We start from the raw sequence: 27,960 nt of genomic DNA, 5'->3' as shown, positions 1-27,960 counted from the left end.
CCAGCAAATGGCTATCCTTTGGATGGGCCACAAACCCAATGCCCCACTCAGTCTCTGGATATAAATCAAAGGAGGGAAAGAGATATTGTTGTGAGTCTAGACAAGACCACCACATCTATGTTACAATCTAGTTAGGAACAGTAAATCTATGTTACAATCCAGTTGGGAACAGTAATGTTTCCGTTTTAAAGTCGATGCAGTTTGAAATGCTTAATACACTAAGAGAATAAGGTTGCAAGATTCCATAGTTTTGCTGCAAAACAACCTAAACTTTACAGTATTCGGTTAGAAAAGCAAAACAATCCAAATAAATGTAACTTCTAACATTCAGAATTAATATAAGGTGAATGAGTTAACAAACAAACTGTAGTTGAACTCCCCACACTTTGTATGGTTGAGGCAGTCAAAAGGACTGCATCATATCTCATCAAAATTCTGACTCCTTTGCAAGGAATTCCACTTCTTCCCTTTCTAAGATTTAGTTTTGAAAATGCCTTCACAGCTTCTCTGACTCAGGCTACCTCAATGATGCTCCTATTCTGGAAATTCAATTTCTTCTCCTGTAACTGAATTAAATCTGACTGCAAGACTACTGCCAAGCATCTCATTACTAGCACAATTTCAGCCATTATCTAGTTTTATTGATTTGACTTTTCCTGAGCTTCGATCTTACTCAGCTGCATCAAGCAAACATTACTTGCAGTTACCTTCACCCCACCCTCAGCAGCATTCAGCTATCAATGGCAACCAAGGTTTCTTCTTAGCCCTAATATTTCTCCATGACATGTACCCACTACTCCTTGAGACTTCTCCTGAACCCTAAGTGACAGGGACTGTACTAAGAGTAGCATTTGTGTTACCTTTAGCTTCAGCACTCATCAATTTCCGAACTGTAACTGACTCCTATTCTGGTTAAAGTATTCCTAAGGTTCAATATCTGCCCATTCTGTGGAATTGAGCCAATGGGTCTGATAGGGTCCCACTAGAATCTCAAGTTTGCTTGTCACCCTTGGTGACACTATTGGGGAGGATTGCAATTCATAGTTTGTGAATTCCTGGAGTAGTAATATCCCACAAGGATGTTTGCTGGGACTTCCTTGTTAATGGCTAAGATAACACAATAGAGAAACGCACACCCAGGTTTTCTGATGTCACAATGATTGGTGGCATAGAAACATAAATGTCTTAAATGAATGAGCAAAACTGAGGCACGGACTTAATTACAAGTTGGCATGAGGTCATGCAGTTTTGGTTCAAAGAAGACCATTCTTGAGTTTTTCCATTGTGTCACTGGACAGGTCAGCATTCAGGAATGAATAATGAATGCTAAAAACCAGAACAATGGAGGCCAGGATAGACTTAGGGATCTGTGCATACAGTTCACTAAAGTGTAATGGTCAGGTACAAATAAACGTAACTTTAAGGGCTTAAAAAAAGGGAAGAATTTGCTACAGCTTTAGGAAAGACTGGTTATATCACACTTGGCTTCGTTGGTGTTTTGAAAATTCATCAAAATTTGGAATGTTGGAATGGTTAAATTAAGATGAGAGCTTACATAATCAAGGTTGCTATTCCCAAGAATATAGATGAATAAATTATTTAATTGGAGCTTTATGATTTAAAAAAAATAAAACCGTAACTAGAAAAGAACATTTGGGATAAGGGGATATAACCATAGTCTTTCCACAGAGAAGCTAAGAAACATTTATTCACAAAAAGATACAATCATGTCACTGTCAACAACAAAATGCAGTTTTAAATCTAACATTGATTTTTGTTAACTATGCAGTGAAGATGGAGTTGATCCTGATAACCTATGAATGACAGAACACAATGCAAGGTCTGTGTGAACTAAGATAGAGTGTGTCAACAATCTATTTTGCCTGAGCATAGGAGTTGGGAGGTCATGTTGCAGCTGTACAGGACATTGGTTAGGCCACTTTTGGAATACTGCATTCAATTCAGGTCTCCCTGCTATAGGAAAGATGTTGTGAAACTTGAAAGGGTTCAGAAAAGATTGCAAGGATGGTGCTGGAGTTGGAGGGTTATAGGGAGCAGAACTAAGGCTTATTCAAGTGTTGGAGGTTGAGGGATGATCTTGTAGAGGTTTAGAAAATCATGAGGGTCATGGATAGGGTGATAGGTGAGGTCTTTTTCTTGGAATAGGGGAGTTTCTTGGTTTAGGTGAGAGGGAAAGATATAAAAGGGACCTAAGGGGCAACTTTTTCACTCGGAAGGTGGTGCGTGAATGGAGTGAGCTACCTGAGGAAGTGGTGCGAACTGGTACAATTACAACATTTGAAAAGCATCTGGATGGATACATGACTCATCAGGGTTTGAGGGATATGGGGGCAAATGGCACTAGATTAATTTCAGCTATCTGGTTAGCATGGAAAAGTTAGACTTAAGGGTCTGTTCCCGTGCTGTACAACTCTATGCTTCTACTTAATTGCAATGGAATTAAAGTAGATCCTGATCAATGTCCACACATTCACAGTCCCATTGGGAATGGGAATATTGTCCAACCTTCTTCTCTTTGCAGGTACACAGAAGCCATTCTTGTACTCTTACTGCTGCCCTTGGCTGACATCAGCAAATTCTTTTGGCTGCGGTTCCAAATTGGTAATGTCTTGGACTGTATAATGCACTAAATTATTGTCAGGACTGGCTCAGCCATCAGAAAAGCATTCCACAAGCAATTTTATTCTATTTCCTTTTGTGTACAAGGCTAGTGGAGATATACATTCTCTCATTAAAAATACTAGGTCTTGTAAGGCTGCTGGCATCTGTGAAAAAATCCATGACAAATCACCAGAAATGGCAAAAACTTATGCAAGGTGGGGAGCAAGCATCCTGTTAGTGGCCAGATCATTTTTTCCCTGGCATCTTGTTACCATTAGACACTGTGTGCTTGTTTAATATGCTTAAATATTGGACCCTGCCTGCCAACCAAAATGTACTTATTGCAGACAGCATTGTTACATATAGTAGTAACCGTAGTTTTGTCAGTGTCAAAATAGGCTCTTTGCCTATAATTATTTTTTGAGCTTCAGAAAATTAGTGACCATCCTATACCAAACCATTATTTAAAAGTATTTGTATCGAGATCTAAAATTTGCTTCCAGCCAAATTATCGTGGACCAAAAATTAAGTCAGATGTCTTGGGGAGCAGGCATGAGTGGAAAATGTCATCTGGTGGAATGGTAAAAAGGAAAGGAATTGCAGGATTTACTTAGTTTCTCATCTTTTAAGGATTGATTGCTTTGTTTTCCATGACACAGTTGGATTTCTGATTTGTTCTTTCTCTGATTAACTTTTCACTGACCAGATTTTGAAACTGGTATCTGTGCATAAAAGTCGTGTCATAAAAGTGCAGCAATTGTGCATAAATCTAATATTTGTTTAGGTTCTGGATGATGTGTGAGCTCAGACGGTCGACTGGAACTCTAACTTATTTTTGCTTAAAGTGACTTTTTTTATTTGGAGTTCAAGACTATCAGGTCATGGGAATCCAGGAGCACAGTGATAGCATGCCTTGTCACAGGCTTTTGAGAACCTTACAAGTTAAGTTCTTTTCCATAGGGTACTTATTCTGTTTTCACACATTAAGGAAGTTAAATTGTGAAGTGGACGATTCAAAGGGTGCTTCAAAACTGCATTTTTCCTTTCTGAAACCAAAGCCCAGACAAATTTCTTCTCTGCCAAAGGAAAATTTTATTCAAAGCAGCACTACTACAAAATGGAAAAGGACAAGCATTTGTAAATACAAAACTTTACCCAATATCTGGCAGATACAACAGAACTCAGAATTCATTTATAGGGAATTTATCATCTATGGTAGTTCTACCACTATTTCAAATTAACTTTGGTAGACACTGAAATACATTTTGAGGGGGAAAACACCAGTAAGAGATGGTGAAGTTTTCAGAGTTAGAATCTCACTTTCCCCATTCCAGTTAATACCTCTTTTAAACATTGCAAATTTAAAAGGCTTTACGTTATAACTTTCAAGCTGAGTAGTTAATGAAAAACCCTGACCTTCACAATTGCTTCAGCAAGTCTCTACTTTCTGATATGACTTAATTACAGTTCATGTTACATTTGAGCTGTAGTACTTTCACATAAACTACAAACACTACCATCAAATAAAGTAGGTTTGGCTTGTAGAATTTTTTAGTTCCTTGTTTCTCTCTTTTTCCACTCCCAAAACACACAATTTGGAAGGACAGTGAACAATTTCTGAATAGCTACCCTGTCCCACGTCAGCAGGAAGCATAGGATAACAGGATTACAGATTTGTCCTCTCCTTGAAACACACTACCCATCACACTGAAGTTGCCTAGTTGGCAACTGAATGAATGGAACTAATTAAGTGTGAAAATAATTTTATTTGCAATTCTGGGACTTTGTGTTGTACTGAGTTTAATCATAATACTGCACTAATCCACATCATTTCAGGTCCAACATGATTAATGAGAATGCTTAGCAAAATAACAATAAGTAAAAAAAATCAATTTAAACTATTTTATTTGTAAATCACTTCAAATTGTATGATCTGTGATATAATATTTTAATTTTCTTCTATTTGTCCAGGTAACTTTAAAAGAAAAGGCAATACGTAACATTTTTCACACATACTTGTTATGCAAGTTTGGATTAAAAAAATTAGATTTATAACCTTGATCAGATCACTTCAGTCTAATGGCCAGGGAGAGGGTTAAGTTGTTCTTCTACAATTGCTGGTAACTGATTGAAAAATAGCAAGATACTGTAGGCTGGTAGCAACTTATTTGTTTGGCAAGAGGATGATAACAACTTTGATGGTGGGTATATAGTCCTGCTAGTAGTAGGCAATATTCTGGGATGCAGAAGTCGAGTACTGCATCAAAGGAGGGGAAGAAGTCAAAATTAATTAAATCCAGACCATTCTATAGCATCATATGGAGCCAGTTCAGCAAAGCACTGACACATATCCAACTGAGCTAGGACATAAGTAAAAGGGTGAGAAATTTTGCAAGTTCAACAGTGAACACAAGCTACACATTTCTTTATGACTAATGTATACTCTATCAATTAGTTACATCTTTTCCTTTTAAAATTACAGCTAGAAGCTAATGCCAGAAAAAGGGGTCTGAAACATATACTGAGTAGTGTGCTCTGCAGTGATTTTTTTTTCTTAAAAAAACACTTCAGAATTTTTAAATAAATCAAATACAATTAAATATAGTGAACCCTGCAAAATACAGTTCTGATTCAACCATTTCATTGTACCATTTGTTCCTATTATATAGGAGTACTAGTTCAAACAACTTGGAACCAAGTTTCCACAATTAGATGAATCAGGCATGTGCTTCAGCAGAAGTTAAGGTGTAATTTAGTTTATAGCATATTATAACACTACAGAAACAGGCTGATCAGCCAGACTCTCATTGGATGCAGTGTGCTCATCTGCTCCTGAAAGATGCATGAAGAGATCTCCAAGTTCTGCTACTTCATCTTCAGCTGTACTTTGGGGAATATCCCTGTGCTCCCGTTCTTCAATAAAATCCCACAGTCTTACTGAGTGAAGGAACTGCAGGTTAAATAAACAAAAATCAATATAATTGTGTACTGCATTTTTCTGGAAACTGTTTTAGAATGTATAATTGCACACAATTTATAAGCTTTGTTTATTAAGCAAATGTTTTCCAACAGGGAATAAATTTGTATAATTACTGTGCTTGTGAACATAAACATTGTACTGATGCTTCAGCTAATAACTACTTCATTGATATAGATTGAAATTAAATTTGAAGTAATGAATAATGTTAAAAAAGCATTGAGATCTGTACGCACTTAGAAACAAATGGACTCATTCACAATGACAGCATGGTTTTGTTCAGGGGAGGTCATGCCTCACTAACTGGATCAAGTCTTTTGAGGAGGTGACAAAGTTATTTGATGAGGGGAAAGCAGTTGATGTTTTCTACATGTACTCCAGTAAAGCCTTCAACAAGGTGGAAGACTGGTAGAAATTTGAAGTCACATGATATCAAGTAAGCTGGCATTTTGGTCTCAGAACTGGCTTAGTCACAGGAGACAGAGTAGCAGTGGAAGAATGTTTTTCAGAATGGAGGGCTGTGACTAGTGGTGTTCCACAGGGATCAGTACTGGGACCTCTGCTGTGATCTAAATAAATGACTTGAAGGAAAACATAGCTGGTTTAATTAGTAAATTTGCACATGATGCAAAGATTGGTGGATTTGCAGATAGTGAGGAGGTTTGTCAGAGGATGCAGCAGGATCTAGATCAGTTGGAGGCTTGGGCAGAAAAATGGAAGATGTGAGGTGATGCATTTTGGAGTGTCAAGTCCAGGTGGAATTTAGACAGTGAATGGCAGAACCCTTAGGAATATTGATATGCAGACGGATCTGAGTGTGCAGGTTCACAGATCACTGAAAGTGGCAGTGCAGATAGATAAGATAGTTTTAAAAAAACTTGTGTCATGCTTGCCTTCATTGGAAGGGGCATTGAGTATAAGGATAGGCAAGTAATGCTGCAGCTTTATAGAACTTTAGTTAGGCCATACTTGGAATATTGCGTACAGTTCTGGTCACCACACTACCAGAAGGATGGGGATGCTTTGGAGAGGTTAACCAGTATGTTGCCTGGTATGGGGGATTTTAGCTATGCAAGAAGGTTGGATAGATTGGGATTGTTTTCACTGGAATGCAGGATGTTGAGGTGCAACCTAATAGAAGTTGATAAGATTTAAAAGAAATGTGCTTCACATCAGAAGGTAGTGAGTACCTGGAACACATTACCAGGGTGGAGGTGGAAGCAGACACAATAGGAGCGTTCAAGAAGCACCAGGATGAATACATGAATAGGAAGGGAATGGAGGGATACGGATCCTGCAAGTGAAGACAGTTTTAGCATGAAGGGCAAAATGTGGCGGCACAGGCTTGGAGGGCCAAAGGGCATGTTCCGGTGCTGTATTGTTCTTTGTTGAGTCTGGTCCTTTCAGAATTAAAGCAAGGGCAATTGTAACTTAATGTTGATTATGGACAAATGTAACAGGTTTTTATGATAACGTGAACATTAAATTCTAAAACAATATGTAGACGAAGCTACAAAGCAGGGCCACTGTACAATTTAAGACTTCAAATCAATTTAAAAATACCATTAACAATTTGATATACTTTTTGTTTCAGTGGATGGTCACTTATAAAAGTCAAATTTAACTGAATCTGAAAAAGTAAATATATCCAAATTTGCACCAGTGTTCTTAACTGGGTAGCCCATGTTAACTATCACCAGTGTTGATACAGTAGCTGGATGTAGGTTTGCTCGCTGAGTTCCGGAGAACCAACTGGAACTCTATCAACAAACACATTGACTTGGATCCCATTTACCACCCCTGAGAAAAAGAATAGGAAATGTCATCACCATAGGAAATGATTTCACCACAAGAAATGACATCACAAACCCTAGGAAACTCAAACATACAAATATAAAGCACAATTAACCACCAGTGCTTCATTTGGAGGTTCACTGAGGATGTTACCTAATACGGTGATGAAACATCTGAAAACAAACCTTCTTCAGCTCAGCGAGCAAACCTACATCCAGAACCTCAGCCTGAGCTACAAATCTTCTCAAAGTACGTTTATACAGTAGCGTCTAGAACCCTGATAATGTTTCACCAGCTGATGCTTTTCAAAATCATGAGAAGTACTGATAAAATTGGCCAAGACAACAACATGCAGTTAAATATTTGGAACTTTGATTATTTACCCTCACATTGCCTTCTGAACTCAGCTGTTTCCTCGGCTGCTCAGGTACTGCCAATGTTCCATCAGGGTAAGCGTGAAGGTAAAGGCACTTTCCACCAAATGGACAGGACCCTTTCCCTTTGTCAAAGTATTTACAAGCCTTCTTGCTGTAAAATAACGATAGAAAAACAAAAGAGGAAGATGCATTTAATTCACAATTCTTGCTGTATTTGATTGGATAAAACCATCGGCATTTTATCCATCTACATTTTCAAAAGTTCCAGACAAGCCAGGTACAAAGCTGAAAACATGGAACTGTCAATTATTCTACCATTGTTAGCTATTTTGTATTTCCGATCCCTTTTTTTACTTACTGGTGAGTCTTAAATTACAACACCTCAATTTTTTTCATACAAACGTGAATTTATAATCATGTAGCTGCATTACAGTAAATTTTCCTTCTCCTGCAGAGGTTTGAAGGAATGGACAGAGCAGTGGCAGATGGAGTTCAACTCTGATAAGTGAGAGGTAATGATTTCAGGGAGGTCAAGCAATATAAGTGAATACACAAGAAATGGGAATATACTGAGAGGGGTAGATGAAGTGAGAGATCTTGGCATGCAAGTGCACGTTCCTAAAGACAGCAGTATAGGTGATAAGGTTGTAAAGAAGGCATATGAAATTCTCTCTTCTATTGGCAAAGATACATAGTAGGGATATAATGACAAACTTATATAAAGTGCTGATGAGGCCATAACTGGAATATTCTGTGCAGTTCTGGCCACATTACAGGAAGGACATAATTGGTCTGCAGGGAGTGCAGAGAGATTTACTAGAATGTTGCCAGGCTGCAGAACTGTAGCTACGAGGAGAGATTGGAGAGGTTGGAATTGGTTTCCTTGGAACAGAAAAGGTTAAGGGGTGACATGATTGAAGTATACAAAATTGTGAAGGGTAGATATTCCTCTTAAGACTATAAGACAGAGTCAAAAAAACACAGATTCAAACTTGGTGGCAGAAGGATTAGAGGAGATGTGAGAAATAGGTTTTCCATGCAGAGGGTGGTGGGTGTTTCGCTGCCTGAGTTGGTGGCAGAGGCAGAGACCCTAAACTCTTTCAAAACATACCTGGGTCTGCACCTTAAGAGCTGTAAGCTGCAGGAAGGTGGGAGTAGAAAGGGTGTCTCTTGGTCAGCATGGAGAAGATAGGTCAAATGACCCCCTTCCGTGCTGCATCATTTCTACTTTCTCTGGTTTTCTATTGCACTAGGTGGTATAACAGATAGTGTCAGTTATAGTGAATTTGACGCATGTGTGTACTGGAAAAGAGAAGGATTTGGAAAAGTGAATCCAATACAAATCCATGAAACTATATCAAGAACATAAGTTGAAAAGCTGATGACTCTGAAAGCTGTGACGGAAAGCAAGTTACTAATATTAAAAGCCATTTTTAAAAAAATAGCAGCTCCTATTTCACTCCAAGTGGTGTATATTCTTAGAACATGATGTGGTATGTGAGCAGAGATAAGATGTGTATGCCAAAGATGAAAACATGTAATGCAAACACACAAGCATTTGGTTCCTCCCAGCATCTTGCTAACTAAAGCAACGTTTTAGAGCTATTGCAAAAAATTAGTAGTTATAGAAACACGGACACAACTTGTTATAACTTAGACTTTGAAAAATGACTTATAAAGTATGGCAAAACCCCCCCAAAATTTCATGTTAAAAACAGCCCCTTAATTTGACCGTGTTAAGAGCAGAACATTCATTTAGCTATAAAACAAAAACAGAAATTGTTGGAGAAACTCAGCAAGTCTGGCAGCATCTGGGGGAAGACGACAGAGTAATGTTTCAAGTCCAGTCATTCTTCATCAGAACTGTTAGTAGCCTCGTGACATTTATTCTGAAACCAAAGTGATGGATGGGGAAGTGTGCAGATAGGTAGCGACAAAGCTCAGAAAGTGAGAGATATGAAAAGGCAAGGTCAACAAGGAGCTAGCAGGCCAGGACAAAGGAGAAGCTGAATATTGATAATAAGTGCCAAGGGTGAGAAAATGGGTCAGCTGTGCTGAATGCAACTCATATGATGTGACAATAGGCCCAGGAGCACGTGAAAATAGGTGACATGACTTAAAGCAATCCATGTCATAACAGGACCAGGTGTGGAATAGGTAACAAACAAGGAAGGAAGAAATCAGGCTATAAAGTTATTGAGCTCGATGTTGAGTCTTAAAAACTGTAAGGTGGAAAATGAGATGTTTTCCTTCACACTTGTCCACTGAATTATCATTTCCCAACTTAAATACCCCTTGAAGTAGAAGCTTGTGCCTAAAATCTTTGTTACCAGTGTGCACATTATGCCAAATTCTGAAACTTTTTTTTTGCTACATGCGTTATATTATAAAGATGCATATTCAAGTTTATTTATTGGGCCTTTTCAGGAATACAGTACACACATATAAGGTAATTATTCATGTTGGTCGGAAAATATTCTCCTAAAAGAAGAAAAGCAGATGTATACTCAAAACAGAAAAACAATTTGGAAAAAAATAACACTTGCAGTACATACAGTAACCTTACTGTAAGCTCACTTATTGAAGTTAATCATACTTTATGTATTGAGATTAAAAGTTACATTTAGCCTTTAGGGGAAAAACAGAAAAATGGTAGTGCAGCCTTTTGTCTGAGTTTATATTATAGACTTTGCTGACCTATGGACAAATACAAAATGACATTTTATAAATCTAGTTATATAATCATAGGATACAGGCAGAATATTCACCTTTTAAATTCCCGTAACTCCATTCACAACAGTTCTGCAAATTACATTTAAGTTGTGTGCTGGCTGAAAGAGTCAATGCCTTCACAAGGGAAGGGAGAAAATTAGTTAGAAATTTTCAATCTTTGGGTCCATCTCCATCAGTTGAAAAATCAAAGTGCAATAAGGTTGTATTGGTATTGGGAGATCATGGCCTACTGGAGTTGGGAAATCATGTTGAGGCTGTACAGAACATTGGTTAGGCCACTTTTGCAAAACTGTGTTCAGTTCTGGGTTTCCCTGCTATAGGAAAGATGCTGTGAAACTTGAAAAGAAATTCTTTCAAAAGAAATTTAGCAACTTGGAGAAGTGAGATTGCTTTGGATTTCTGACATACTAAATTTCTGCTAACTCCATTTGACAAGATTATGTTCAGCTAGAGTATCATCTAGGCCTGAGACCAGTGGAGTGCCACAAGGATCGGTGCTGGGTTCACTACGTTTTGTCATTTATATGAATGATATGGATATGACCATAGGAGGCATAGTTAGTAAGTTTGCAGATGACACCAACATTGGAGGTGTAGTGGACAGCGAAGATGGTTACCTCAGATTACAATGGGATCTTGATGGGCCAATGGGCTGACGAGTGGCAGATGGAGTTTAATTTAGATAAATGCGAGGTGCTGCATTTTGGGAAAGCAAATCTTAGCAGGGCTTATACACTTAATGATAAGGTCCTGGGGAGTGTTGCTGAACAAAGAGACCTTGGCGTGCAGGTTCATAGCTCCTTGAAAGTAGAGTCGCAGGTAGATAGGATAGTGAAGACGATATTTGGTATGCTTTCCTTTATTGATCAGAGCATTAAGTTCAGGAGTTGGGACGTCATGTTGCGGCTGTACAGAACATTGGTTAGGCCACTGTTGAAATATTGCGTGCAATTCTGGTCTCATTCCTATCGAAAGTTTGTTGTAAAACTTGAAAGGGTTCAGGAAAGACTTACAAGGATGTTGCCATGGTTGGAGGATTTGAACTGTAGGGAGAGGCTGAATAGGCTGGGGCTGTTTTCATTTGAGTGTCAAAGGCTATAGGGTGACCTTATAGAGGTTTATAAAATCATGAGGGGCATGGATAGGATAAATAGACAAAGTCTTTCCCTGGGGTGGGAGAGTCCAGAAGTAGAGGACACTTGAATGCCTTTTGATGCTGAAGTGCTTAAAATTTAATCATTTTCATACAAATCATGGCTGCCACACAACCAGTGAAAAGTACTGACTGAAACAGAACTTACTTTTGATTAACTTATTAAGCACCTTCACTATGATCTTATTATGCTCTTGCTGAATAATCTTCAACAGTGGAAATTCAACACCCATCTACAAGGCAAGAATACCTTACCTCATTCCCTGCTTGAATGCTTCAATAAGCTGGTCCTTCTCTTCTTTATCCTCCACCCAATAAGCACTAGGGATTACAAATTCAGAAACCACTCGACACTCAGGACAAGACCTAAAGCAGCAATTGTTGGTAAATAGAGATTTTTAAATAGAATATTAGCATGTGCAAGATATCAAATACATTATAACCCAAATGATCTAAATGAAGAATTGAGGGAATTAGCAAATTTGTTATATGTATAAATGCATTTGGCACAAGATTTGAGCACAGTATCTTCTACCAGATACTTTATGAATTGAGGAACAACGTTCCATTCTTGAAATCTGGGGATGTCAAACATCATCTGAATGTATCACCTTTCACTATGAGACTGCATTAGTTGCATACAAACTCCAATATATTTGTTAAACCCAAATTCCCTTCCACGAAATTTTGCTGACTTTTCTCGTTAAATTTTTTTAAATAAAGTGCCCAGCTACAGTCTGTTTCCAAACAATATGAACACCTTCTCTCTGTCAGATGCCAAGTTAACTGACATAGGTTTTTGTTTTCTGCCTCCCTGCACTCTCAAATGGAGGAGGTCATGTTTTCTACTTTCCAGTTTGATGGAACCATGCCAGTCTTGAAAGTTTTGGAAGATTAACATCAACACATTTACTACCTCATTACCTAACCTATGAGGAAGTCCATCAGGACCCAGGAATTCGTCAGCCCATAGCTTCAGAATTGCTCACAACCACTTTGCCAAAGATTGAACTTTTATCAAATTCCTTTGGTCCCCCCCTTCATCCAATTTATAACCGATACTCTCTCTAAGTTGCACCCACAGTCATATCAAGGGTCTGGTGTGCTGATCTGACGTCCAGTTCTGTTGCGCACAAACCTCCGAGGTCCACACAGAAGAAAAAAAATTAATGGTAATAGTGGCTACAATATGTCTGTAAGCTTGATGACTAATATGAAAAGCAGCTGACTGAGGCATATGTGGTCTGGAGCACTGTTCTGGATGCAACATTCCCTGTTTTGGACCCAACTCCCTTCACCTTATGCATTTGACAGTAGCTGACTGCTCTGCAAAGTTTGTCTTCCCCCAATAGTTCTTCCCGACAAAATAACTTCCCTACAAAATAATGGAAGTATGACCCTACAGTTTTGAAGGTGCCCTGAACAAAACGCCCAGTCAAAAACCCAAAACTCTCTCCTTTTGAAAAACAGGGGTGGATTGACAATGAGAGAGAGATTGCCACTGAAATCTAGCCCAAAATTTAGGATTCTCTACATGTGCAGTAATAAAGTGTCAAAACACACTGTAGCCATTATTCTCTACACAGCAAGAGCACAAGATTCTCAGCATTAATCAGTTGAACAAAGTGCCATGAGCACACTACTTTAGATTTAAAGCAACTCTGCATTTCATCGATTTCATAGAACCTTTTGCTCACGTAATTGCTTACGTTGAAAACATGGCTGCTTTTTTTCCTTCGTCATCCCGAAGCACTGGAGGTAAAAGTAACATTCCAACTGATATGTAATCAAACCAGATACCTTCTAGTGCTGATCACTGACTGTCAGATATAGCCAGTATTGAATTGCATTACGTCAAAGGGTTGGATTGGGAAGAATTTCATCAACATAGTTTAAAGCCTTCACTGGATTGTAGCATGTCAAATGCAATTTTTCAGGAAAGGAAATGTCATTAGTCTCATTCTTCCCAAATCAATGGATCCAATATTAAGACTACCTAGCAGTTTGTAGCACTGTTTACAAAGTATAGAGCAAACCTCAACTTGTCCATGCTTTCTCAGATAGACGACAGAGGTTGGAATCTCTCATACAAATAAATGTCTCAACAAATCAGCCTTTCTCCATACCATTTATCATAAAAATTCCATAAGATAAAAATCTATGACATACGTTTGGATTGAAAAGATTTTATTAAAATAAATTAACAGATTTTCCTGTAGCAAACAAACTATTTTTACACACATTTGTGTGCAGTGCTAGTCAAAGGCCTCATTAATTGCTATAATAAGTCAAACCAGTCCAGCATAAGGAGGAATGGTCCCCATATAGTTATTGATTCTCCCAGGGTGACCAATTCCCTTGTCTGTCCAACTGTTGCGCGCGCTCTCTCTCTCTGGGCTCCATCCGAACCTACGCACTGCCCCCACCCTCACAAAATGCAATAACCTTTGCACGTTCAAGCAGGTGCTTCACTCTGTCAACTATCTCCATACCGTACTGACATCTCGTAGAACTCCACATTAAAACTGCTAGCCAATTGTTTCATTAACCATAAAAATGACTATGACGTGCATATCAATAAAAATAATTGCACTCACTTGATTATTTTATTTTCAAACTGCTTCGCACATCTCCACTGTCTAATGCAGGACAGACAATATGGGTGAATACAGTCGGAAAGAATTCCAAATCTTCTCTCAGATGGTATTACTTTATCATAGACTATTTCCATACAAATGTTACAGACTTTATCTTGACTCTTTTGCACAGCAAAGGCTGTTTCCATGTCATGCTCAAATGCCACAAGGCACATCTGAATGAAATAGTAAGGTAACAGTCAGCATTTATGGGACATACTGAATAAATTTACCTACCCGATAGACTTAACACCACCCATCTTGTGATAGACAAATGAGGCTTTCTACATATTGATAAACTTTCCAACTAATTCCTGCTTACTTAAGGTTAATTTACTTGTAGTAAAACATGAATAAAGCAACAGGGGCCAACGTGTGGTGTTGGAAAAGCACAGTAGGTCAGGCAGCATCCAAGGAGCAGGAGAATCGACATATTGGGCATAAGCCCCTCATCAAGAATGAGGCTTGTGAGCCGGGGGCTGAGATAAATGGGAGGGGGGTGGGGCTGGGATGGAGGTAGCTGAGAATGCAATTGGTAGATGAAGGTGAGGGAGAAGGTGATAGGTCAGAGAGGAGGGTGGAGTGGATAGATGGGAAAGGTGATGGACAGGTCAGGAAGGTGGTGCTGAGTTAGGGGCTTGGGACTGGGATAATGGGGGGGGGGGCGAAGGCAAATGAGGAAACTGTTGAAATCCATATTGATCCTGTGTGGCTGAATAAAGCAACAACAAACAGAAACAGGAATGAATAGAATGTCAGGACCTTTAGTGTTAGTTGGGCAACTAGATGAATGTCAAGTCCAGCATGCAAACAAATAATTCCACACAATTTTAGGTGTCAGCCTCAGCTCACTAACAGTACTTCCTGGGGTGGTGGTGGAATGGTAATAATAACAGAGGTTGCCGGAAAAGCTCAGCAGGTCCAGCATCACTGTGAAGAGAAATCATTTTGGGTCCAGTTCTGAGGAAAGATCACCAGACCCAAAACATCAACTTCATAGATGCTGTCAGACCTGCTGAGCTCTTCCAGCAACCTGTTTTTGTTTCTGGTTGACAGCATCCACAGTTCTTTTAGTTTTTATTGGTGTACTGGTTATTTCATTGGACTAATACTCCAGAACTGTAGGCTAAAGCTCTAGGGAGATGGCAAAAAGTTGAATTCAATAAAAAAAACTGAAATAAGAACAACCAGATTTCAGAAATTCTTCATTAGGTATAAAATGCTTTAGGGATTGCAGGAATAGGAGGATAGGAGCAGATGAATATGTGGCTGGGGTGCTGGGGCAGGGGAGAAAGATTCACATTTTTAGATCATTGGAATCTCTTCTCGGGGAGAAATGACTTGCTTAAGGAGGATTAACTGCATTTGAATTGGAAGGGGACTAATATAATTACAGGCAGATTCGCTAGAGCTGCTTGGGAGGATTAAACTGTTGGGTGGGGGTTGGTGGGAGTGGTGAGACCCAGGGACATAGTGAGGAAACAAAGCAGTCGGAGACTGATGCAGTAGGGAAAAGGAGAAAGTTTAGCATTAGGAGTAAAGCAGGGAACAAGGTTGGACTTATAAATTAAATTGCATTTATTTCAATATAACAGGCAAGGCAGATGAACTCAGGGCAGAGTTGAGAATATGGGACAGAGATTTCATAGAAATTACAGAGCTGTGGCTCAGGGATGGACAGGACTAGCAGCTTAATGTTCCAGGGTATAAATGCTTTCAGAAGGAGGGGGAGTGGTGTTTTTGATTAAGGATAACATTACTGCTGTGCTTAGGGAGGATATTCCTAAGAATATGCCCAGGGGAAGCTATTTGGGTGGAACTGAGAAATAAGAATGTGATAATCACCTTAATGGAAATGGTAATATAAACCCCTGAATAGTCAGTGGGAAATTGAGAAAAAAATTTGTAAGGAGGTCTCAGTTATCTGTAAAAATAATAGGTGGTTATGGAAGGAGATTTTAATTTGCCAAACATAGACTGGGACTGCCACAGCGTTAAGGACTTTGATGGAGTGGAATATGCACAAGAAAATTTCTGATTCAGTGTGTGGTTGTACCTACTGGAGAAGTTGCAAAACTTGACCTACTCTTGGGAAATAAGGCAGGGCAGGTGACTAAGGTATCAGTGGGACAATGACCATAATTATATTACTTTTAAATAGTGATAAAAATGATAGACCGGATCTCAAAGTTAAAATTTAAATTGGAGGAAGGTCAACTTTGACAGTATTAGGCAAGAACTTACAAAAGTTGATTGGGTGCGGATGTTCGCAAGTAAAAAGCTGGAAAATGGGAAGCATTCAAAAATAAGATAACAGGAATTCAGAGACAGTATGTTTCTGTTAGGGTGAAGGGCAAGGCTGGATGACAAGAGAAATTGAAGTTTTAGTCAAAAAAAAAGGAAGGCAGTAGGAATATACTTAAGAGGGAAATCAGGAGGGCAAAAAAGGGACATGAAATAGCTTTGGCAAATACAGTTAAGGAGAATTCAAAAGAATTCTACTAATGCATTAAGGACAAAAGGGTAACTAGGAAGAGAATAGGGCCCTTAAAGATCAGCAAGGCCCCATATGTGTGGAACTGCAGGAGATAGGGGGAGATATTAAATGAGTATTTTGCATCAGTGTTTACTGTGGAGGAGGATATGGAAGATAGAGAACATGGGGAAATTATTAGCGACCTCTTGAACAATGTCCAAATTATTGAAGAAGTGGTCTTAAAACTCATAAATGTGGATAAATTAAAGGTGGACCTGTTCAGCTATGCCTGATAACTCTGTGGGAAGTGAGGGAAGAGATAGCTGGGCCCCTTACTGAGATATTTGTATTATAATAGCCACAGGTGAGGTGCCAGAAGACTGGAGGTTGGCTAACATGGTGCACTATTTCAGAAAGGTGGTAACAAAAAGCCAGGGAACTATAGGCTGGTGAGCCTGACATCAGTGGTGGGCAAGTTGCTAGAAGGAATCCTGAGGGATAGAATTTACATGTATTTGAAAAGGCAAGGACTGATTAGGAATAGTCAACGTGGCTTTGTGTGTAGGAAATCAAGTCTCACAAATTTGATTGAATTTTTTTGAAGTAACAAAGAGGATTGATGAGGGCAGAGCGGTGGACGTGATCTATATCGACTTCAGTAAGGCATTCAAGAAGGTTCCTCATGATAGACCTTTTAGCAAGGTTAGATCACATGGAATACATGGAGAACTAGCTCAAAGATAGAAAACAGAGGGTGGTGGTGGAGGGTTGCTTTTCAGATTAGAAGCCCGTGACCAGTGGTGCGCCACAAGGATCTGTGCTGAGTTCACTGCTTTATGTCATTTATGTAAATGATTTGGGTGTGAATATAAATGATATGGTTAGTAAGTTCGCAGTGAAAATTGGAAGTGTAGTGGACAGCAAAAAAGGTTACCTCACAGTATAATGGGGTCTTGATCAGATTGCCCAATGGGCTGAGGAGTGGTGGATGGAGTTTACTTTAGATAAATGTGAGGTGCTGCATTTTGGAAAGGCAAATCAGGGCAGGACTTACACACATAATTGTAAGGTCCTGAGGAGTGGTGCAAAACAAAGAGACGTTGGAGTGCAGGTTCATAGTTCCTTGAAATTGAAGTAGGTAGGATAGTGAAGGCATTTGGTATGCTTGCCTTTATTTGTCAGCGCATTGAGTAAAGGAGTTGCAAGGTCATGTTGCGACTGTACAGGACATTGGTTTGGTCACTTTTGGAGTATTGTATGCAAATCTGGTCTCCCTACTATAGAAACTTCAGGTTGTGAAACTTGAAAGGGTCCAGAACAGAATTATTAAGATGTTGCCAAGGTTGGAGGGTTTGAGCTACAGGGAGAGGCTAAATAGGCTGGTGCTATTTTCCCTGGAGCATCGGAGGCTGAGGGGTGACCTTATAGATATTTATAAAATCATGAGGGACATGGATAGGATAAATAGACAAGGTCTTTTCCCTGGGTTAGGGGAGTCCAAAACTAGAGGGCATAGGTTTAAGGTGAGAGGGGAAAGATTTTCACATAGAGGCTGGTGTGTGTTTGGAATGAGCTGCCAGAGGAAGTGGTAAAGGCTGGTACGATTACAGCATTTAAAAGGTATCTGCATGGGTATATGAATAGGAAGGGTTTAGAGGGATATGGGCCAAATGCTGGCCAATGGGACTAAATTTATGTAGGATAACCGGTCAGCATGGACAAGTCGGACTGAAGGGTATGTTTCTATGCTGTACATCTCTATGACTCTATGTTGAAAGTTCATGAAAGGTGTGATATGAATGCAGGTATTTTCTTCCAGAAAGCATCAGAGCTCTTGTGGATTTGTTTGCAGCTATGATGCTGCATAACCATTTAGATCTCAAATTTTGATAGAGAGAATAACACAGGAAATGTGCACTAAACATGACACTTTATATATAATGCATATCAGATGCACCATTTTTGCACCAATTAGAAAAAGAGAGCATGTAGTAAAGAATATCAATGAAGTGAAAATAAAAAAAAATCACTGAAAAATCAATAATTCTGAGAAAAGGGAAGTTTGAATTTTAAAAATATTGTCATCTCACATTTCATTCAGCACACAGCACTATTTTACAAAAGAATTAATGCTTTAGGATGGAATTTCAATAATCTTATAGCATGACAAAGATTAAAGATTAAAATACTTGGAGCTTGAATAATCTTATATCATGATAAAGATTAAAATATTTTCAGTTAGCATAATTCAACTTTAAGTTGAATTAGAGCAACAAAAATACAAGTTACGATTAAAATAGTTTTGACGTACTGATTGGTACATTACTTTGCACCACACTTGCCTGCTCATGTGCTCTTCGTTGCTCAAGGTCAGTAGGATGAAGTACTTGCAGTCCACAAACTTCACACACATCCCCATGAAGGTATAAACAGCTGTCACCATAATGACATTCGCCAACTGAGGCAAAAGGACACAGCTGCTGTGCAGAATTATTGCTGCATACTGATGCTGAAACATCTAGTCCACTGCGAACTGCATCCAAGTAAGAGGGGGGCTTCACTGGAATATCCTCATAAGCAAATTTTGCTGGTTCAGAGAAATGCGATGCAGTCTTTGTTGAGTTGCAGTATGATGGCGGAAAAGGAAACAATTTAGATTTTTCTGCTGCTCGGTTGCAAAGGTCTAGAGAGAAGAATAAGTTCAAACAAGATTGCAGCATGAGATGTTTTTACAAGTTACGCAATCATGCTAAGTAGATGTTAATGAATGCACAAATGATCACTTCCTTTAAACTTTCCTTCCAAAATCTCTAACTGAGCTTATAAACATTCGAAAATGTGTAAAAACAAGTAATTTTAGGCATACTTTAATGGAATTATGCTGAGATACTGATTAAACATGCACAAATGACAGAGGAGATAAGACCTGAATGAGCAGGCATTCCAGGGATTGAAAAGTGAGACAAAATAAAAATTTAGAGGCAAAAAAATTAGATTATATGAGTGAATTGAATGCAAGTAACATTCAGTTTAAGTTATGATTTATGTATGGTTCATAAACAAAGAAATTCATAATGCATTGCACAGTTGGAAGGAATACAAGAGTGAGGTCCAGCATAGACTATCTGCATGTCATTTAAGAAACCAAGGCTGCAGTACAGGTAAACAAATTATAAACAAATAAAAATAATTTTTCTACTTCATAAATAGCAAAGTAAATAGAATTGAAAAAGAAACTGTTTCACGTTGTGCTGACAAGATGGTTCTACTCAGCTTGTTTTTTGGAGGTCACAGCAAAAGTAAAATGCTACCAAAAATTGATTATAGCAAATCTGTTCCTTGGATCTTATGTATTTTTTAAAATTGACAATGGCTCATCGGCATTCTTAGTCAGCGTTTAAAAGAAATCTGTTAAACTATTTCATTCCTGTTTCAAGGTTGGTTAGACAATAATTACTGTAATGATAATTAGTGGGAACAATTATTAGCACTGCTCCAATTGAACTTATCTTGTGAATAAAATCAGTTCTATGCAGTTCAAAAATACTTTTATACCTTGCTTTCACAAAAACTGCATATTTAAAATTTGGTCCCAGCTAATTCAATACAATGAGTTACATCATGTATCATCATGTTCATGGCACTTTTGTTTCTACAGCAGCAGTGGACCGCAAAGTTCTTAAATGAAATAAAACAAGGAAAACTCCAAGCTAATTTTTCTCTGCACTGGTATGCCCTTCAGACTTTAGAGCATGTTCTTTCTTGATGGACATTAAGGTCTGCTCATAAAAGTAAGTTACTGTATGGTCCGAAGAGGTGCATTCGCAGTATGAAAATAGTCAATGTAACATATGATTATTGATTTTTATCTTATTTTTGTAAGATCAAAATAATATTTTAACAAAAGATGACAAATTAAGAAGCTTGTACTCCATTTACTTAAAAATACTGTACAGGCTCTAGCTCACTCTAGTGGGTGAAAACAAGATTTGCAATGAAAAAATCATCCTGGTTACTCCCAGATTTATCAGCAAAACTAGAATTGGTAGAGATTTCAAAGACAAACAAGTCTTAGTAAAATAATTTTTGCTTTATACTCGCATACCTTAAAACGCATAACAAAATTTACAGTAGAAATTGAATTCTCTCAGCAAAGCAAAGTTACCCTATCTTACACTTAAAGTGATTATCAGTTGGTACTTCCAATTAACAGAGACTTATTAACAAACAAACATCATCCAAGGTACATGAAAACAATTCTGTGCAAATGTAGAACCATTTTAATAAAATTAAAGTCATGCCAATCAGGCCAGAAGCATAGATAATGTAATTTTTGAGTGATACTAAATAAAAACCAAAAGAACTGTGAATGTTGTAAATCAGAACCAAAAACAGAAATTGCTGGAAGAGCTCAGCGGGTCTGGCAGCATCTGTGAACAGAAATCAGAACTAACATTTCGGGTCTGGTGACCCTTCTTCAGAATTGGAGGTGTAAGTCCAGCTCAGGACTAAATAGAACACAAACTACACACCAGTCCAAGACAGCAGCAGGCTAAAGGAATAGAATCAATTGAGAGTGGTTGGAATCAGTGGTAATCTTTGAGCTTCCAATGTTAAATGAATAATATTTCACCTCACCTGAGTTTCAGATCAGCTATTTGACAAACAAAGAAAGTGGACAGGTTGAGAAATAGTTGGCAGACATTGTGCTTCCAGAGGATGCCACTGAAAACCAGAAGTGCAAATATGGTCAAAGTTGAAGGTTTCAGAAAACTTCAAAAATTATTGCAGCTGAGGAGTTTATAAAATCATGAGGGGCATGGTTATGGTAAATAGATAAGATCTTTTCCCTGGAGTGGGTGAGTCCAAAACATAGGTTTAGGGTGAGAGGGGAAATATTTAAAAGGGACCTAAGGGGCAACATTTTCACACAGAGGGTGGTGCATATATGGAATGAGCTGCTAGAGAAAGTGGTGGAGGCTGGTATAATTACAACATTTAAAAGGTATCTGGATGGGTACACGAATAGGAAGAGTTGAGAGAGATATGGGCCAAGTGCTGGCAAATGGGACTAGATTAATTTAGGATATCTGGTTTGCATGGATGAGTTGGACTGAAGGGTTTATTTCAGTACTGTACATCTCTATGCCTCTAGGACTGTTTCATGAAAGAACACGTACCAAAGATGGAACAGAAGGAATGGAGGTTAAGGAGTGATTGATGTCACAGGCTCTCTGCAACTTCTTAGACTTCACTAGATGTGCCAAAAGCAGCAAAAGAGACATCTCAGTATGGTTTTGAGTAGCAACGTATTTCAAAACTAAGTGGAACAAGAAACATATGAGCAAAATGGGCACATCATTAATACAAAGTCCTTTTTTGAACCCACCTCGATCTTTTAGTTCAAGTGTTTTCTTTTTACATCTTCCAGATTCAGTAACCTTGACGGGTACAGTTGGTTCTGCAGTGGCAGGTTCTGCAACTGCATCATAAGCAACAGGTGTGCAGGTGACTCTCGAGATTACTGGTCCTACTGCTCGAGATCCAGGAAGTCTCACATGGTCATACCTTGTCAATACAAATAGAATGCAGTTAGATAAACAAACATCAACACTTATCATCACAGAATGAGGCATACTAGTAAACTGCACACGTTAGTAACTCAAGTATAAATAAGACCCACTGACATAGGAAGAAATTTTTACCTTGCAGGAAAAAAACAAGAGCGAGAGAGAGGTAGGTTGTCAGTTGAGAACTGTAACAAGAGGCCCAGTGAATTTTACTTGTTGGGTTTTTGTTTATGTATTTGTTTCGTTACCTGCCCGAATTGGATTTTTAGAGACAGCTCATTGGCTTAGGATTTGCAAAGTTTGGCAGCCCTGAAACCACTGGCTAGTTGGGCTGAGGTTGTGAAGAGTACTTTTCAAATTGGAGGAAGAATAAAACCCACATAACAGCAAGAAAAGGCAAAGGATAAACTATAGAGGCCTTTTTTAAAATTCCTGCTCTAACAGTTAAATGGATTGCAAAGAACTGGGAAAATTAAGTGGTTAAAGCACTAATGCATTTAAGACTTGCCATCTGTTACACCATTTGTAACATTTTCAGGTATTTCACAACACCACTCCTTTGCAGTAGTTTAAAAATACTTTACATTTCCATAAGTATTTCCAGACTCTACCTTTAGCTATGTCATTTCATTGGAGCACACAGATTCTACTTTAACTGGTCACTTGTACCTAACTTCAGCAGCCACAGGATGTAATGGAGACAGGCATGAGTTTTATACTTGGGTTCCATGTGTGTTCAACAGTTTATTTTAGAAGGCAGTACTGGTTTACAGCTGACAGCTGACCAGCAGCAAACTCAGCTCCTACTCCCTAAAGCAAACAAATACCACAAGCCTTTCACAGAAAACGAAAAAAGCTCAGAAAGTCAAGAAACATGCGTTGTTCTAGGCACAAAGTCTTACACAACTGAGATTGTAAATGTTGTTAAAACATCTCAAAAATTGAGAAAAAAGTCAAAAAGTTAAAAGTTAAGTTTTAACACATGGCCTCCAACACCTAATAGGACAAAGGCAACAGATATGTAGGAACTCAACCACTTTTGCTTGTTCATCGAAGTTGGCACGTTGCAGTTGCATTAAGTGTGTAAGGATCTCAGGAAAAACAACTTAACATTTGGACTGTGAGAGAAAACTGGAGCACCCCAATGAAACCCACACAGACACAGGGAGAATGCACAAACTCCACATCCTTGGATCTGTGAGACAATAGTGCTAACCACTGAGGCACCGTAATGTCCTTCTTCAAGCTACACATGATCACAGAATCCTTACAGTGTGGAAACAGGACACATCAAATCCACACCAACCCTCTAAAGAGCATCCCATCCTGACGAACCCCTACCCTATCCCTATAATCCTGCATTTCTCATGGTTAATCCACGTAGATTGCATGCCCCTGGACACTTTGGCCAATCCACCTAACCTGCACGTCTTTGTGTGATGTTAAAGAGTTAACTTGCTCTGTTGACCTGCAGGAGACTGGATGCCCTGAGACTAGAGTGGGATGCATCTGACTTACAGATAGATTATAATAAATTACATTATCATCTCCTAATACTCAGAACCATTTCCTTGCTATTCAGAGCTACTTTCATTGTCATCTCCTACCACTTACATTTTCATACCCTATTCAAAAATCAATAAGAACATTACAGTTGGAATTTTACTACTCCCCTATAGTTACAAAAATACAATTCATACCAGATCTGGCCATCAAGGGATGATTTGCATTACACTGTTTCTGGAGATGATGTGGTCACTGCATTGTGTCTTGAGTGGCATGTAATTGTGAGGGAGTAGCTGGGGGTTGTCTTGAGTGGCATGTGACTGGGGGTTGTCTTGTGAGCGTTACTAACTGTGATGTAAAGACTTTGTATAAAGGAAGGACTGTTTCCTTTGTTCAAAGAGCTTCCCTAGCCACAGTTCGCAAGCATGGCAAAGAGTATTCAGGGTTTCTCCAAAGCTTGTATTGTACAGTGCTTAATAAAATTTTGCTTGTTCATCGAAGTTGGCACGTTGCAGTTGCATTAAGTGTGTAAGGATCTCAGGAAAAACAACTTAACATTTGGACTGAGAGAGAAAACTGGAGCACCCCAATGAAACCCACACAGACACAGGGAGAATGCACAAACTCCACATCCTTGGATCTGTGAGACAATAGTGCTAACCACTGAGGCACCATAATGTCCTTCTATCCTCTACGTCAAAATTCTTTTAATAGCTTAATACTCTCTCCCTGAACCGTATGCACCACAAGCCTTCAAGAAGGCTATCATTAGTTTAAGGGGAATTGGGTTGGGCACCAGTTCAGGTTTTGCCGATACACATCACATAAACAAGGCAAAAATAAATAGGCTTAAATCCACAGAAGCACAAGCAGACATTTAGGCAATGTATTCAAATTTAAGCAATAACTGATGGAGATAGTTGTGCCAGGAACAAAAAAAAAGTACAAAGTATTTGTGCTCCCAGGAAAACACGAATGGCTCTCTTCGAATTTACAATGGCAATCTAATATGCTTGTTGCTCATTGAGTCTTAAAATCGTATAACCGAACAATTCACTTACCAAAATAATTTAGTGGTAGTGCAGTAATAGTTGAAGATAACAAAATTATTAATCCTACCTGCAGTGGTCTCCATAGGCACACTGTCCTTTCTGGTAGAACTTACAGATGGTAGATGGCTTGCTCGTGGATAAATCATGTGAAAACATACATCGGCTCCCTTCACGGCAGACCCCATGCATAAAATACCTGAACAGAATTATTTAACAGGGTTTAGACCAATTTACATCAGTTAACAGCATAAACACACAGAACCACAGTTGAAATATCAAATGGGTTACTCATCATTACTTATAGAATTATCTGCAAAGGAGCACATGAAACAAACATGCAAGTAAAAGTCTGGACAAATGATGGATGATGCCATTACTACATTAATCACCGGGGTGAATTTATATTTTACAAAAACAATCATACACATGTAAACAAATGTTATAGAGGCCTGTTCCAACTCAGGTGATTAAAATTTTTGGTTTTAAACTTAGAAAACGTTAAATTTTAACATGTTGCTCAAATTTTTCACTTATTGATCTCCAAGCACATTGCATTGTGAAGGTTTGGATCTTTGATGTTAACTCTCCACCAAATAACATGCAGTGTTATGCAGTTGGAATTTTATGAATCCATGCCAGTTACAAACTGCTACAGAAATGCTAGTTAGGGTGGTCATTGCTGTGAACCGGAGGTCAACTGCTAAACTTAAGAACCAACAAGTGAAAATGTACAAGCTGGAAGATTTGCCATGAAATATAAAGATTGAGCGTGACCTAATAGGGCTTTTCAGTTATGGAAAGTGTTGATGGAGCTTACATCGCAACAATATTTCCAAGTTCAGTGAAAAGCAAAACTAGAGACCCGTCAATGTAACAGACTGTCAAGTACAGAATTAAGGAGAAATGCTTTCACCCACAGTGGCAAGGATGTAAATCTCACTACTGCAGGGAGCAAATGAAGCATGTAATATCTTTCGACTTTAAGGGGAGACTAGCCAAACACATGAGGCAAAAGGGAGTAGACTTTTTAATGTTGACAGAAGTTAGGTGAGGAAAGATGGAGTTTCTGTTGTGGATCATAAGTGTCATCATGGACTGGGTGCATCAAATGACCTGATTTTTGGCTGTATATTCACAGCAATTCACAGCATAAAACTCTGGTAAAAGGGGAACTGTGATTCTGGTCATGGCATTAATCAACTCTAGCCTCCCCACTACTCTTGACCCACTTTTGACCCCTATCGGACCAACAGATCCACGTCAGATGCCATATCACTTGCCCTTCACTCCTCCCTAGGTGCCCTTAGGGCAGCACGGTGGCTCAGTGGATAGCACTGCTGCCTCACAGCGCCAGGGATTCCCACCATGGGTAACTGTGTGTGTGGAGTTTGCACATTCTTCCAGTGTCTGCGTGGGTTTCCTCCGGGTGCTCTAGTTTCCTCCCACAGTCCAAAGATGTGCAAGTTAGATGAATTGGCCACGCTAAATTGCCCATAGGTGGATTAATCAGGGGTAAATATAGGGGGGTGGGTTTCTCTTTGGAGGGTCGGTGTGGACTTGTTGGGCCAAAGGGCCTGTATCCACACTGTAGGTAATCTAATCTAATCTTGATATCAAGACCAGCTACGTAAGAATCCTACAGCTCAGCCTTCAACACTATTATCCCCTTGAGACTGATTACTAAACTTAGTGATCTCGGACTAAGCCCCACTCTCTGCAACTGGATCCTCAGTTTCCTGACCCACAGGCCACAATCAGTGAAGACTGGGGACAATACTTCATCCTCACTAACACTCAACACAGGAGCCCCCTACTGTACTCACTGTATACCCATGACTGCGTTGCCAAATACCAGACTAATGCCATTTACAAGTTCGCTGATGACACCACCATAGTCAGTCGAATCTCAGACGGTGACAAAACAGACTACAGACGGGAGATGGAAGACCTGGAAAAATGGTGCACTGAAAACAACCTAGCTCTCAATGCCAGCAAAACCAAGGAACTCATTATTGATTTTCGGTGGGATGTTACTCATGCCTGCCTACACATTAACAGCACAGAGGTGGAACGAGTGTCAAGCTCCTGGGAGTGGTCATCCACAACAAACTTTCTTGAAAACTTCATGTGGATGCACTGGTTACAAGGGCCCAACAAAGTCTCTTCTTCCTCAGGCAGCTGAGGAAATTTGGCATGATGGCAGATACCCTTGCCAACTTTTATAGGTGTACCATCGAGAGCATTCTGTCTGGATTTATCACTACCTGGTATGGCAACTGTACCATTCAAGATCAGAGATGGTTCCAGCGAGTAGTGAGCTCAGCCCAGACAATCACAAAGGCCAACCTCCCATCTATGGAATCCATCTACCGGGCCCGCTGTCAAGGTAAGGCGGCTGACCTTTTTAAAGATGCATCCCACTTGCAATGTTTTTCTACAACCTCCGCCATTGGGGAGGAGGTACAGAAGCCTGGACACACGCAGCAGGTTTCGTAATAGTTTCTACCCTAGTATTTTTATAATACTGAATGAACTCACAAACTCATAACATTTGCTGATACCTGTGCTTTCATTTTTTGAAGCTGTTTAACTATTATTTACTATCTATGCTACTTAAGCATGCCATCTGCCTTTATTGCTCGTAAGACAAAGCTTTTCACTGTGCCTCGGTACACGTGACAATAAATTAAGTTCAAGTACAAAAGTTCGATGCACATTTAACTCTTGATCTTCACATTTTAAACACAATGAGAACAACAGACTCCTCAACAAAGAATTTACTCAAGAGGTGTGGCACAAAGCTTGTTCTAAGGAGTGGTTTTTAAGGTCAACCTTTAATAAATAGAAGTGGATTCAAGAGAGTTTCCCTTCAGCCAAAGTCCACACTAACCCTCTGAAGAGTATCCCATCAAACCCATTCCTCTACCCTGCTACTCTACATTTACCCCTGACTAATGCACCTAACCTACATATCCATGAACACTGTGGCCAATTCACCTAACCTACACATCTTTGGACTGTTGAAGGAAACTGGAGCACCCAGAGGAAACCCACACAGACAGAG

At 39.1% G+C, this 27,960-nt stretch overlaps 1 protein-coding gene across 4 annotated transcripts in view; it reads right to left on the bottom strand.

Moving 5' to 3' along the window:
- Positions 1-3,335: 3,335 nt before the first annotated feature.
- The window catches only part of mkrn2 (makorin, ring finger protein, 2), a 30,253-nt gene continuing 5,628 nt past the window's right edge, over positions 3,336-27,960 (bottom strand). For 2 of the 4 annotated variants that reach the window (XM_072582190.1, XM_072582192.1), the window contains exons 2-8: positions 24,964-25,092; positions 22,158-22,336; positions 19,111-19,451; positions 14,254-14,468; positions 11,912-12,022; positions 7,777-7,921; positions 3,340-5,572 (exon numbers count right to left, since the gene is read on the bottom strand). In XM_072582190.1, coding sequence (XP_072438291.1) covers positions 5,390-5,572; positions 7,777-7,921; positions 11,912-12,022; positions 14,254-14,468; positions 19,111-19,451; positions 22,158-22,336; positions 24,964-25,092 — 1,303 coding nt within the window. In that variant the 3' untranslated portion in view covers positions 3,340-5,389. Of the gene's footprint in view, positions 5,573-7,776; positions 7,922-11,911; positions 12,023-14,253; positions 14,469-19,110; positions 19,452-22,157; positions 22,337-24,963; positions 25,093-27,960 lie in introns of all 4 variants that reach the window. The other 2 variants (XM_072582189.1, XM_072582191.1) reach the window with 2 other exon arrangements.

This window comes from Chiloscyllium punctatum, chromosome 12, assembly GCF_047496795.1.
Source record: "Chiloscyllium punctatum isolate Juve2018m chromosome 12, sChiPun1.3, whole genome shotgun sequence".
Lineage (NCBI taxonomy): Eukaryota > Metazoa > Chordata > Chondrichthyes > Orectolobiformes > Hemiscylliidae > Chiloscyllium > Chiloscyllium punctatum.
Note: the sequence above shows the minus strand (reverse complement) of the source record. Positions and strands in the feature narration are given on the sequence as shown.